Raw genomic sequence first — 14459 nt, 5'->3', positions numbered from 1 at the left:
TTGATTTCATGTAGAAGCTACATGGAGGTTTGTATATGTACAACGGCTTGCTTTGTAGATGCTCACTAATTCATACAAGTGTCCTTCTTTGTGGGGCATGGCTTCTAATATTCTGTTTCAAATTCATAAATTTGTGCTCTTCTGTTTTATCTGGATAATCTGTTTGTTTCTTTGGGGTGAAAGATGACATCAAATACAAAGGTCTTTATTTTCTCGTGCGATAAGCAAATTAGTTGTGAGATTTGTTTTTCCCCATATGCAAATAAAAGATATGAAGACGTGTAAACATTCTTCTTTTGTCTTTTTTTTTCATGTTGAACACATGTCAAGTTTAGATGCGGATAGATTTTACCACTGTAGGAAGTTGTGCCAAAATGTTAGACATGGATTTTAAAAGCGATACTTTGTAAAAAATCATATGTGCTCCAAAAGTCAAGACTTTTTGCGACTGGAGATTTTGAGTGTCCAATATTTGCATAATTCCATTTAACCAAAATCTTATAATTTAAGAAAACGCATCAGGCAAAAAAACCAAAAAAAAAACCAAAAAAAAACAACATATGCATTGTGGCACTGGAAGAAAAATAAAACACTGATGGAATTTAGATGTGCAGCAGCTTTGTCTTCCTGTAGATACTCTGATCCATATTGGTTCCTGATAAGGAGGCCGGTTACTGATAAAGAAGATCGATCAAATCTGTGATGTTCACCTTCTATTAGGGTGTGAAACAGTCAATCAGGCATGTGAGCTCTTTGTCTATATGCCGCTCTTGCTTCTATTACCGCCTGGCTGTTTGCCGAGATGCCAACCCGGCAGCAAATATGAGTTTTCTCTCCGGCCTCGCTCCTCTTTCACGAGGGCTTCACTCAATCCTCCTTATTACCATCTAACCAGACTGAGTGTCACTCCACATGGATACAACCACGTATGTCTGCCCATAAAGCGCTCATTCACATTGATCGCACTTTTACAGTAACCAATTGTCTTTCCATTTGCATGGATAGCTTCGGTTTTATCTGTACTGTATGCCGCGGCGCGGGCTTGTCTATGGGCATGAATGGGGATTTACGCCTGTTTTAACCCCAGGGTTAGCCATCAGTATTGATTAGTACAGACTTAGCCGGATTTTAATCCCTGCTTGGCTCGAGACAATCGATCAGGGCGTCGAGCTTTCAAGTGGGTTTAACGACCTACCTGCCCCCTTTCCCCACACCCACTTTCCTGGTGTGATTTTTTTATTTATTTATTTATTTTTTTATTCAGCTTGAACGTGAAAAGATGACAGTCATTATCAAAGCCCACAGAAAGGAAGCAGAGCCTTCTTCTAAACACCTAAAGAATCACCCGCCAATGAGTAGATGGTAAAATATGACTCCACTCATGCTTCTCCTACATCTGCAGCTCATGTAGGACATTGTAAAACAGAGGACAAGATGAATCGTGGCTTTCCCGACAGCAGTGTCATTGTAAAAATACCCAACAGTGAGTTATGACCACTCAGCTGGAGGTGTGAGCGACCCTTTATGTCTTTATGGGTTCTCTGAAGACAGTTATACGGGACAACATGGGAAGTCTTATAGGAGCCTTGGTGCCCTGGGACTGGGGAAGAGTGGCGAATTTACAGTTCTACACAATGATCGGCGAAATGGAGACCTCAGTTTGAGACGGTTTTAAAACTGTATGCATGAAGAAAAATGGATTTAAGAGCATTCCTGCTTGTGGAAACACTGACAATGTGTGTATGCATGCGTGTGTGCGTGTGCGCGCGCGCGCGTGTGTGTGTGTGTGTGTGTGTGTGTGTAGGGGGAAGAGAGGGAGGGATAGTTACTCTGCTTGGCGTTTCTCCTCCATTCGTCCTCCCAGAGGCAGATCAGGCGAAGGGGAAATAAATTGGAGAAAGAGAATAAATCAATGCTAAACTGAGCACCATTGAGACCTCCTAACCCTCACGCTGTCACTCACCAACAACACAAAATGTGAAATGCGTCCAGGGTAAGTGAAGTACTGTATACTCCCGTTTTTCTCCACACAACCCCCACGCACAGTTCATACAGGACAGAGAAGAGGTTGGCTTATTCGTTGCTCTGGATCACATCACAGCTTCTGAGCTTAAAACTCGCAGATATCACCTTCTGCGGATCTACAACCACTTGTAACTGATGATAGTGACGTGTTAACTGCTTTTATGTATGAAACCTTTGATTGTTTACGCAACCGGCTCTGAAGATTCAACTTGCAAGCACAATCTGACAGTCAGCAATCAGCCTTAATGTGTTAAATACTTGAACTGTTCTTTCCCTTGCAACCTGGCCTGCATTTATAGTGAACTACTACTGGGTAATGTGGAAGACAAGGCAACTGCTTTCATAATTCACAATCAGCTCCATTTTTATGTCATTGAGTTTAATCATAAAGTCAGTAAAACAGACATATTGTACCTTCTGTAAAACATGTCTGTCTTCCTTTGAACACTGGCAGCAATTAAATCTTTATTGAAAGAATGGTGACTCATACTGTGCAAATACAACAGCAAAAGCAAGAAAGGATGCTATCCAGTTGATCAAACTGTACTGAGCATTGTACAATTTGGACAGAGTGCAAGAAACAAGCTTGTAAATAAGAGTTTTTTAAATTTATTATTTATAAAAGAAAATGTGCAAGTTGATCAGCAACTGGGCCTTCGGTTTCTGGGGGGCCAGTGACCAGACCAGTGAGAGACGGACAGAGTGAACAGGAGGAACTGCATAATCAGGAGAAGTGGTTTCCCTGGAAACCGCTCGAGACTCAGACCTTGAGCTCAGTACTCAGTGTCTGGATCTTCAATTCCAGGCACTGAGGATTGTGTCCTGCAACTTTTATACATGCGTCTGCTTCAACACTCCTGATTCTAATAATGAATCAAGACGCTGGAGGAATTGACTCAACACTATGTGGTTCAGCTATTTGATTCAGGTGTGCTGGACTAGGGATACATAAGTTGCTGGACACTGACCCTCAAGGCCTGCAGCAGAAGATCCCTGGTAAAGGTCAGCAACAGATCCAAATATCAGTGGGGCAGTAATCAGAGTCCATGTACATGAGACTAGGTTCATAACCAGAGGCAGGTAATCTCACAGAGCAGGCAAGAGGAAGGCAAAGGCAATAGTCGTGAATACATTTATGGAGACCTCAGCGGACTGTGACAAGAATTGATGGCAAACCATCTTACCTTGAGTGTGGCTCAGGAGTTTATAAAGGCAGCAGCAGCAGGTGAAAACAATCAGCAATCAGCAGCCAGCAGGCGCAAGACAGCAGGTGAGAGCAATGAATTAACTAACATATAAGGGAGGGATAGTGAGCAGAGGAAACAGGGAAATCGTGACACTAACACATTCAGAAAAGTCTTCAAAATGTGCCTCAAAATGGTTGGTTGTTGAACCACTGCTAGCTGCAATTGCACCTGCAAGGCTTTTGGTGTATATGTGTGTGTACCTTATGGCACTAAAGATTGTTTTGGGAAATTTATTTTCATCTTGCCAAAACCGCTTAAGCTCATCTGGAGGTTTTGACTTTGACTGCACCATCCAAACAAATAGATATGCTTTGATCCAAACCATCTCTCTGCAGTTCTTCATGTGTGTTTAGAATTATTGCCCTCCTCTAAGCTGAAACTCTTTCTCCATCCATCTCCTCCAGTCTTAACGTCGACTCTAACCAGCTTGTCCAGTGGCTTCCTTCTCACAACTTTAAAATAAAAGATGTAACAACTAATCGCTGTTATGTTAATAGATTCTCCCACCTGAGCTTTAGATCTCTGCAACTCCTCCAGAGTTTAGGCCTTCTGCTACACACTTGTGTGCTGCTATGTCCTTCAGTCACCACAAGGGGGAGCTATAGCTTCATCGCCTGTTGCAGCATAGCTTGTAGTAGATGTGGAGCTTAAAAATTTATATTTTTAAAGTGTTCATTCTGTCTCAACAAATCTAACCTGAGTGGACAAGATGACTGCTAATCCAAAATACAGTTTATGTAACTTCAGAATTAAAAGTTGCTTTTAAAATTCCTCCTAAAGTTTTTTTTTGGGTGGTGGGGGGATTTTCTATTCAGATTTGCTGGATATATTTAAAGTAAAACACTTCTACAATTTATCTGGCAACTCTTTAGGGTCACATATTTAGTCAAACTAGAAGTCAGAGTTTGAAAAGTCATCACCACACTTTACCATGGATTTAATGGGCTTCAACAATGCTGCTGCGTAGAGGTTCTCTGCTTCTGCTCTCAAATTTGAAGTAGAGTTCTTGACAACTGAGAGACATTTATCATCATCCAGAAAAAAAAAATGCAATTCATCACGATGGGACTCTTGTCCTTTTCACCCTCGCATTGATTTGACATTGTAAAACTTGTTCCTTGCTATTGGAAAAGCAGTTAGAGACAAACAGACTTAAAACTAATTTTCAAAAATATTAGTATATAAAGATACTTCTAGGTACCATTGCCCAGTGTCACGGTGCATCAAACAAGTTTTCTGTATTACCAGCACCTTCACTCTTGTTTTGTGCATATTTTGAGGATTACAAAAATATTGGCTGAAGTTTGTTTTTGAATCAGAGTTTCTAATTGGCATTAACTTAATGGTTATTGGGGTTTTTTATCTTTACTTTAAATAAATCTGGACAATATTTGACTATCTCTAGTTAAAAATAATATATATATCTATATATATCTATATATCTATAGATATATATATATCTATCTATCTATCTATCTATCTATCTATCTATCTATCTATCTATCTATCTATCTATCTATCTATCTATCTATCTATATATATATATATATATATATATATATATAGATATATATATATATATATATATATATATATATATATATCTAGGGGGCTGCACAGTGGCGCGGTTGGTAGAGCTGTCACCCTGCAGCAAGAAGGCTCTGGGTTCAATTCCCAGCCCCAGTCTTTCTGCATGGAGTTTGCATGTTCTCCCTGTGCATGTGTGGGTTTTCTCCAGGTTCTCCAGTTTCCTCCCACAGGCCAAAAACATGACTGTCAGGTTAATTGGCCTTTCCAAATTGCCCCTAGGTGTGAGTGTGTGTGTGCATGGTTGTTTGTCCTGTGTGTCTCTGTGTTGCCCTGCAACAGACTGGCAACCTGTCCAGGGTGTACCCCACCTCTCGCCCAGAACGTGAGCTGGAGATAGGCACCAGCACCCCTCCCAACCCCACTGAGGGACAAGGGTGAAGGAAAATGGATGGATATATATCTAGACTCAGACTTTAATTATTCCACACCAAACTTTTTTTAAATCAGTTTGAAATTAATGATGGACATGAGTAAGAGTTTGACACACACAAAACAAAACATGATGCTGTGTCCAACCTGGACTGAATTATTATCCTCTGATTATAGATTGCTTAAAACACAGTTTGCATTTGGGAAACCACCAGAGGATGAATGCATTCCTGCAAGAACTGCAACTAATATCTGATGTGCATTTTGAAAGTTGTGCATTACTTTTACAGGTTAACAACTGTTTTGAGCCAACTCTAAGATTCTCTCTGAGACCAAATATCACTGAGCAGTTTTATAAGCTGAATAGTTCAGAGCACAGATGGAGTAGAGCACTGGAGGTTGGGGGCAGGGGGGGCGGGGACTTGGGGGGGCTCCAGAGGGAGGGTATAGATTGGGATTATGGGGGTGCATGAGGGAAAGGCTCTTCACTGTGTTTTCTATTCAACCTAAGTCCTCTAAGACCTCCTTATCTCTTCTGAGAGCAGCAAACTGAGATCTGATCTAATGCCAAGTGCCACAAGTGAGTGTGTGCGAGCGAGGCACAGGACTTTGATGAGAGCCTGCTGGGGATGGGGATGTGTTTCTGGGTAATGAACGAGTTCAGAGTCTGTGTGTGTGTGTGTGGGTGTGTGTGTGTGTGTGTGTGTGTGTGTGTGTGTGTGTGTGTGTGTGTGTGTGTGTGTGTGTGCGCCAGTTAACATATAAGGATGGTGAATTAGTCTGCAGGTTTTCTATATTTCTGTGCATGTGCGCCCCATGTCTGTGCACTCTGTCTTCTCGCTGAAGGGTTGTTTGGGGTATTCTGTGCAGGTTTTGCTCCGGGAGGGAGGAGGGTTCTTGGGGTCTCGCATTCAGATGTAATTAGCCCAGACAAAGGCCTGGTTAAAGCTGGAATCCTCCAAGCTCCCTCTTCCTTTGATTGTGAGGGCCAGCTGTGGAGGAATGGCCATTATCTCCCTGTGTCCGGCAGCATAAAGAACCCCCCCCCGACTCCCTCTCCCTCCTGCACCAGTTACCCCTGGTGTTAGGGTTCCCACAGGGGGAGGGACATGAGAGGGTCGCATATTGGTCCGGATAAATTGCTGTTTCACTCAGAGAAATTGCTTCATCTCACACTTGAATCATGCTTTTTTTCTTTTTTTTTTTTCCCTCAAAGTGGCAAAAACGAACAGGTGGCACTACTTGCACAGGAACAACAAACAAAAACGGATTTTCACATCTGGATTAATTTAGATTCTGTGCAATTCACACTCTGACATCACTCTCAATTCTTTCAACCACCTTTATTTCCCCCTAAACACACAGATGCGCCCATCCGTGGATCCTTCCCTGATACTATGTGCTTTTTAAATCATAAATATCTCATACGGAGTTTAGCCTTGCACATTGGGACACTTAGACCCATTAGGTTTGGAAACAAATTGAATCTTTACAGCTACGGGGCCACATAATTACTGTTAATTTAACGCTCAGAATCTTCATCATTAACCCTCACTCTTGAACACATGCAGGCAAACCGAGGCAGCATGTGCGCGAACCTGCTGAGTCGGTTAGCAGCCATACCCAGCAGCCTTTGACTGAATTAACAGCGACCCCTTCGACTTGTAAGAACAGGCCTCGCATCATTTATGCATTATTAAGTTCTGTAATTGGGCAGCCAGTAGTTTGCATATTAGTCTATTAGAGTAATATGTTTTGCCTGTCTCAACACACGGCTTTGCCAAAACCCCTGGTGACACATTTAGTAATTCTCTGAAATGTGCCCCCGATCATAAGCTGCTGTTCTTTCGATCCCAGTAAATTTACGTCAGTTTAAGCCAATGCGTGCCCAGCTTGTTCATTCACAGTGTTTGCTAATTAACCGATCATTATACAGCCCCTTGCAAAAGTATTTATAGTCCTTGAACTTTTTTTTTTTACACATCTTCAGGCTACAGCCATTAACTCTGGTGTATTTTATTGGGCTTTTATGTGATACATCAACACACGGTAGTGTGTGATCGTGAAAATGATGATGGATGGTTTTCTAAACTTTTAGAAAGCACAAGCTGTATACTGTTGCGTGCACATCCAAGCAGCTCTCATTGGTACTTTGTACCAGCTTCTGCTCCGCTTCATGCAGTAAGTTTTTTTCGGCTGTGACTCTCCAAGCTTCTCAGTTGTAGAGACTTAAATCTTTTCCCTTTGTTCTTGGTAAAGGAACTCAACCTCAAGCAAGTAGCAAGTAGCCATTGCTTGCTACTTGCTAGATTTAATGGAGAGTGTCTGTGAACAGCAGTTTTCAATGTGATTTAGGTTCAGACTTTGACTGGGCCATTCTAACATTTATATTTTCTTATCCAAACCATTCTGTTGAGGATCTGACTGTTTTCCTGACTCTCCAGCTGGAATGTGAACTTCTTGCTTCAGTTTATTGTGCTCAATATCAGGTTTTCAATTGTATTTTGCTCCATCCATCTGTTAGCTCCAGCATAAATCTGCCACCACTGTGCTTAATCATTATAATGCTGTCTCCAAGATGATGGGGAGTGTTAATTTTTAAAAATGCATAATGTTTGACATGCATTTTAAGAAGGTCAAATGGCTACATTTTGCACCTTATTCCACTAAATTGTCCAAAAGGTTAAATTTGTGGAAGAACATGACTAAGAGTTGTCATGTCGACAAATTCTCCACCTGAGTTTTGGATCTCTGCAACTCCTCCTGAGAATTACACACTAATAACAAAGGCAGTAGGATGTACAGGTTGATATTTAATTAAGATGATTAATGCTCTATCTTTACTAAAAGTTTAGGTTCTTTATGTCACATCTGAGACCTTCATAAACAGCTGTATTCATACTGATGAAATTGTAAATACACTGCCTTGTACTTCCTTGTATGGATTTTAACCAGGGGTATCAGAGTAAAAGGGGTATGAGCAAAAATGCGTCAAAGACTCTAAATTGTATTTCTTGAGTTAATTTAAAAAGACACTTATCATTTTCCTTCAGTTTCACAATTGCACTATCCATTGTGTAGGTCCATCATATAAAATTCTAATAACATGCAGTGAAATTTGTTGTTGCAATGTGACACAAATGTAAAGGGTTATAGTGTTCTCTCACAATGTGCTATTTTCCCCAATAATCTGACTGCAGATGTGTATCTGTTGGGCTCTTGAAGTTTTTTTTTTTTTTTTTTGCAGTCTTTGCCCCACATTGAGCCAATAAAATCACATATCCCTAAAAGTAGTTGCAAGTAGGTCTAGACACACCCTGGGGGCTATGGGTGGATTTCAGGGAGACTCAGCAGAATAAGATTTTTATATTTTTTTTTTTGTTATTTTTTTTAATATCACTCAACTAATTTTACAGACGGGATGCAGCAAAATCAAACCTGCCAGTAATAGTGAAATGTCCAGCAGAAACATATTTAGTTGAATTAATATAGAATGATGTAAGCTCCATGTATGTAGAAGAAAGAATGTGAGCCTTTTGAATTCTTCAAAATGGTCAACATTGTGTACATATTGATGCTATTAATAGTGAATATGGGGGGGAAATCAAATGAAGAAGACATGATTCAAGATTATTTTAATATAGAACGTGTCATTGGCTTCAGCTGTTTATCAGTATATATTATTTATCAAAGCTTTGGACAAATTATAAACTGTAGAATACCCCAAACTGTAACTTAATGGCTACTTGCTCTTGGCAGACTGGAGATATTTCAATCATTTTCAATACTTCTGCTGCAGCTTGGAGCTGTTTTTTTTTTTCTTCTTCTTCTTCTTTTAAGATAGATCATTTAAAATCTGAAACACACTCATTACACATGGCTGGTATAACAATGTGTTGCTCTTATTTAACAGGAAACTCCATGAATGAGTTTCAAAAACTAGAAGTAATGTGCCACAATTCTCCTCATCGACCGGATTGGACATACACTGAGGTGAATCTTGTTGTTCGTGTTCAATTGTTTACATCTATCCTTCCATCATCTATAATCGCGAGACACAGTCTGGACAGATTTCCAGTCCAGAGCCATTTGGAGGGACCAGAGGGAACAATTGTGTTTTTGGACGATAGGAGGGAGCTGAAGAGATGCAATGCAATAAGAATATGGAAATGCCCTGCAGGAAGACCTCAGGTCAGGATTCAAACTCAAACAAATGTCTTGCCACACTAAAATTCAACAAGAAAGGCTACAATAGCATTTCTTCAACATTTATATGGCTGCTCTGACCAACCGAGGCCTATGTTGCCAAATGCTGTCTTGCGAACAGGAAATGCTCTGGATCTAAGATCTTGCCTGGAACATACAGCATACCTTGTAAAAATATTCACGTAGCTTAAACTGATATACATTCTGTCATCTCAAATTTCAATGTATTTTACTTCATGTGATAAGCCAACAGAAATGAGTGCATTACTGCGAAGTGGAACGAAAAGGACAAATGGTTTTCGAATTATTTAAAAAAATAAAAATCTGCAAGTTGTACAGTGCAACTTTATTCAGTCCAGCTACCCTTTAATAAAATCGAGGCTGGAGAGCTATGGGGACTCGGGTGGGACACGCTGTTGTTTGAAAAAGTTTTATTTTGCACCAATCTGAAGTCTTTCGCAGGTTTTGTGGCGCCATCTTTCCATCAAATCTAGCCGGTTTCTGCTCCTTCTGAAGAAAAGTATTCCCCCAACACAACGGTGCCACCACCATGTTTCACAGTAGGGATGTTAAGTTTGTGTTCTACTTTGCATAGTGATTTGTCAGATTTACTCGCAAACCTGGCATTGCTGATCTGGAAGAATTTTGTCCCCAATCTTTGTTTATTTTTTATTTTTTTATTTTTTTTTATTATGGTTAAATTTTCACTATGTTTGAAAGAAAAATGTGATTAAACTGACTCTTTGTCTATCAAGAATACATCACATCACCACCGTCATTTGATGAGAATGAGGTTAAAAATATGTCACTCCAACTTTAAGGAAAGCATTGCATTATGATAAATGAGGGAAGTAGAAAAGTCCATTTTTGTGTAAAATTAAGTTGTTGTTTTTTTTTTCCCTTCTAAAATCGACAGTGCAGCACAGAATGCTACTTCTACAAATTAATTCTTATACTAAACTAAGAACATGCAGAATAAATCAGTTTCCCGGAACACATGCTTCACTAATTTCAAAAAGATCTGGGGTATTTAGTTCATTTGCTCGGTCTTAACAATTCAGGCCCCTCTTTGCTGCTCAGAGTTTTTTGGGAGGAGAGCAACTCCCCCCCTTTCCCCTCCCTTCTCCTTGTGCTACTGTGGGCGCATCCATCTCCAAAGTTTACCCAACAAGCAGGTGGAAGGGGGCACGGCGCACTGAGGGATCCATTCTTGCAGCCTCCTCTCTGTTTGGCCCCTCAGCTGCCCTCTCTGCTCGCCCCCTCCCCTGGATTATTTGTCCCTGACGGGCCGGGCGAAGGGCGCAAAAGAAGCTGCGAATTGCAGCTGTGACGTGGGCGTCGTTGTTCCATTCACCGCGTTCGCCATGGCAACGGGGCAGAAGCTGGAAGCACGCGGTCCCTCACACACACAATCTCTCTCTCTCTCTCTCGCTCTCCTTGGACGGCGTCCTGAGGGCAGAGAGGCAGCTGGGAGTTCCTCCAAATGATCTCTGCAATACATCTAAGAAGAATTTTGGTTTCCACTCCCTTCCTGTTTTGGTTTTGAACACAAAAGTGCATAATTGGAAGGTTTACAACTTTTACGCGTCATTTTTACGCATGAAACCAATAAACGTGACCCACTAACCCAGATCAAGAGACATTAACTGTGACAAGACGTTTTAGGGTAGTTTTTTTTTTTTTTCGTTTTTTTTTTTTTTTTTTCTCTCTTAAGTCTGAACATGTTCTGTATTTTCCGTGTTTGAACTCAGCTGCCACATCTCTCCTTCCACTTTGTTCACCAACATGCTGCAGGACTGCTCGCATTGTTGGCCAGACTGATTGGGGTTTCAGCACAATCTCCCGTGACCAATGAGCGGGGTGCTGTCAGGGGTAACCACATCTGTCAGGCGTTCTCGGCCAATAAAGAGCGGAGCGAGGCGGACCACAGGTGCGCGCCTCTGCGTCCCCTTGGCACAGCGCCCGGGAGATGCTGGAGAGAGACGCCTATAGTTGCCCCGTGGCGCAAAGAGAGTTCCTGTCAGAGGCAGCCTCCCTCTTTAACTCCGGCTATCACTCTGGCTCCGAGAGAGTTTATGGCGACCGCAGCGTCCAACCACTACAGCGTCCTCAGCACCCCCAGCAGCGCGCCGCCGCCGCCGCCGCCGCACTCGGAGTCCGGGAGCATGCAGCAGGCGGCAGCGTACAGGGACGCGCACACCCTGCTCCAGAACGATTACGGCACGCTACCGGGCGGTGGGCATCCGCTCAGCCACGCGCACCAGTGGATAACGGCGCTCTCTCACGGTGACAGCGGGGCGCCGTGGCCGTCCAGTCCCCTCCGAGAGCAGGACGTGAAGCCCATACTGCATGACAGTGACCGAGAGGAGCTGCAGAACTCCAGCAGCCTGCAGCAGCAGCAGCAGCAGCAACAGCGACACCCTCACCTAGCGCACCAGCAGGCGCATCACGACGCCAGAGCATGGCGAACCAGCACGGCCACGACGCACATCACCGGCATGGCGACATCTGAGGGACAGAGCCTGGTGTACTCCCAGTCCGGCTTCGCTCTGATGCCAGGGGGAGAGCAGGGGGGGATGCACCACCACCCTCTGCGGGACGAGGACCACCACAGCCACAGCCCGCACCTCAGTGAGCACGGGGGCGGCCCCGGGGCCCACCACCACCAGCACCAGCAGCACGGGGGCCACCAGGACCAGTCGGACGAGGACACGCCGACCTCGGATGAGCTGGAGCAGTTCGCTAAGCAGTTCAAGCAGCGGCGGATCAAGCTGGGCTTCACGCAGGCGGACGTGGGGCTGGCCCTGGGGACGCTCTACGGGAACGTGTTCTCTCAGACCACCATCTGCAGGTTCGAGGCGCTGCAGCTCAGCTTCAAGAACATGTGCAAACTCAAGCCGCTGCTGAACAAGTGGCTGGAGGAGGCGGACTCCACGTCGGGGAGTCCCACCAGCCTAGATAAGATCGCGGCGCAGGGGAGGAAAAGGAAAAAGCGGACCTCCATCGAGGTGGGCGTCAAGGGCGCTCTGGAGAGCCATTTTCTGAAATGCCCCAAGCCGGGAGCGGCGGAGATCAACTCCCTGGCGGACAGCCTGCAGCTGGAGAAGGAGGTGGTGAGGGTCTGGTTCTGTAACCGGCGGCAGAAGGAGAAGAGGATGACCCCCGCTGGGGGACAGATATCAGGAGGGGAGGACATGTACGGGGACACCCCTCCTCACCACGGAGGACAGACTCCTGTGCAGTGACCCCTGTCCAGTATTTTCTTCTTCTTCTTTCACCCCCACCCCCCCCTTACTATTATTATTATTTTTGGGGAGAAAACACGAACCTCTGCAGGAGGAAGCTTCTTATTTGTTAAATTTCTCAATGCTGGAACTGGACCTCAGCCAGTTTTAAGTGTTGGACGGACGCAGGGATGCAGAGTGGCACCCCGGTGCTAAAAACACTCAGAGCAGAGATGTGTAGAATGGCTTCATGCCAGGCACATTGAGCTGGTGTGTGCTAACCAAAATAGGGAAGAGAGGAAGACAAAAAAAAAAAAAAAAGGTGGGGGAGCGGGGAGGGGGGAAGCATCGACATTTTCTGCATCCGTCTTTTAAAGAAAGGCAGGAAGGAGGAAAACTATAGGAGCAGGCTGCAGTCGGTGTGGGTAAATAAACGCCATCTTTCCATCATAACAAAAGCGACAGGGATCCTGCAGCTTTTGGTAAAAGACAGGGCTGAAATGGCAGACAAATGCTGTAGCCCACAATACCAGCCAACCTATTATTATTATTATTATTATTATTATTATTATTATTATTATTTTATTTTATATTTATGTTTTTATTTATAATGTCTCTTTAAAATGTCAATTTATAAATGTTGAAAATGTAGAAAAAATATTGTTGAAATAATAATAATAATAATAATAATAATAATAATAATAATAATAATAACAATGTGTGTGTATTGGTTGACTCGTGCTTTCCTTTCTGTGCGTCCGTTTACACTGTGTTTTTGCTGTTGGTTATTTCTGTACTTTTCCCCAAAACGCTGTGACGAAACAGACCGAGACTGTCCGACTGGAGCCTTCAGAGGGATCCAGTTTATTTTGGCCTTGCTTCCTTTAAGTAAGAAGAACGGGGGACATATTTAAAGTGACCCTGACCCCGTTATTATCCGTTCTGGACTCAGTCAGATGAGAAGAATTTATTATTATTATTATTATTATTATTATTATTATTATTATTATTATTATTATTATTATTATTATTATTATTATTAAAAAAGAAAAACATATGTATGGCTTTACTTTAACTGTATTTTTGTTTTGGGTTCGTTTTCCATGTCAAACTGTGCCAAAGCACAAACACAGACACCTGTGTTCTTGTGCCACCTTAATCCTGTGATTATGATCTGATATGTAAGATGTTTCTGTGGGGAAATCCTCCAGAAGTCGGGGATCAAATCTCTGACATATTTTGATTCAAATCTTGAACTTCAGAAACTCAAATACAATGAAGGAACGTTGGTTGGCTGGAGAGAAATTATTATTTGGTTATCATACATAATTGAAATGACAATTTCTAAGTCCTTTTTTTTTCTTGTCAGTCAAAGGGAAAAATAGCAATATATGAAATATTAATCTGCAATACGCACATATTTTTTTAATATTTTGATTATTGTCAAACAAACAATAACAGGCTTTTTTCTTTTTCTTTCTTTTTTTAAGATAAGAGTTATAATCCGGAAATCCTTCAGATGAGTTTGAGTTTCTGCTGTAAAAGAGAGGAAGGGGAGAAAAAAAAATCAATAAAACCAAAATAAAAATTTATCGACCTGAAATCTGTGATCCAGCAAAGAGGGAAATGAAATCAACAATTGCACAATTTCTATCTGCTTTTTTGTCATTAAATCGTACTGGTTTTCTACAACCCTGCAGTCTTGCTCCATATTTATTGAGCTCCAAGGCAGTAGAAGAGGGGGGAAACACTTGCAAAAAACTGCTTCTTTTCTTTTTCTTTATCTATTCTGGCCTTT

The 14459-nt window shown here is 42.4% G+C and overlaps 1 protein-coding gene across 1 annotated transcript; it reads left to right on the top strand.

Moving 5' to 3' along the window:
- The first annotated feature begins 11189 nt into the window (after positions 1–11189).
- Positions 11190–13301, top strand: pou3f2a (POU class 3 homeobox 2a). Its single transcript, XM_014974430.2, has one exon. The coding sequence runs from the start codon at positions 11513–11515 to the stop codon at positions 12680–12682; it is 1170 nt and encodes a 389-aa protein (XP_014829916.1). The 5' UTR covers positions 11190–11512; the 3' UTR covers positions 12683–13301.
- The last annotated feature ends 1158 nt before the right edge of the window (positions 13302–14459 follow it).

The sequence above is a fragment of the Poecilia mexicana genome, unplaced genomic scaffold (assembly GCF_051168715.1).
Source record: "Poecilia mexicana isolate PSO_F unplaced genomic scaffold, ASM5116871v1 scaffold_21, whole genome shotgun sequence".
In the NCBI taxonomy this organism is placed as follows: Eukaryota; Metazoa; Chordata; class Actinopteri; order Cyprinodontiformes; family Poeciliidae; genus Poecilia; species Poecilia mexicana.
Note: the sequence above shows the minus strand (reverse complement) of the source record. Positions and strands in the feature narration are given on the sequence as shown.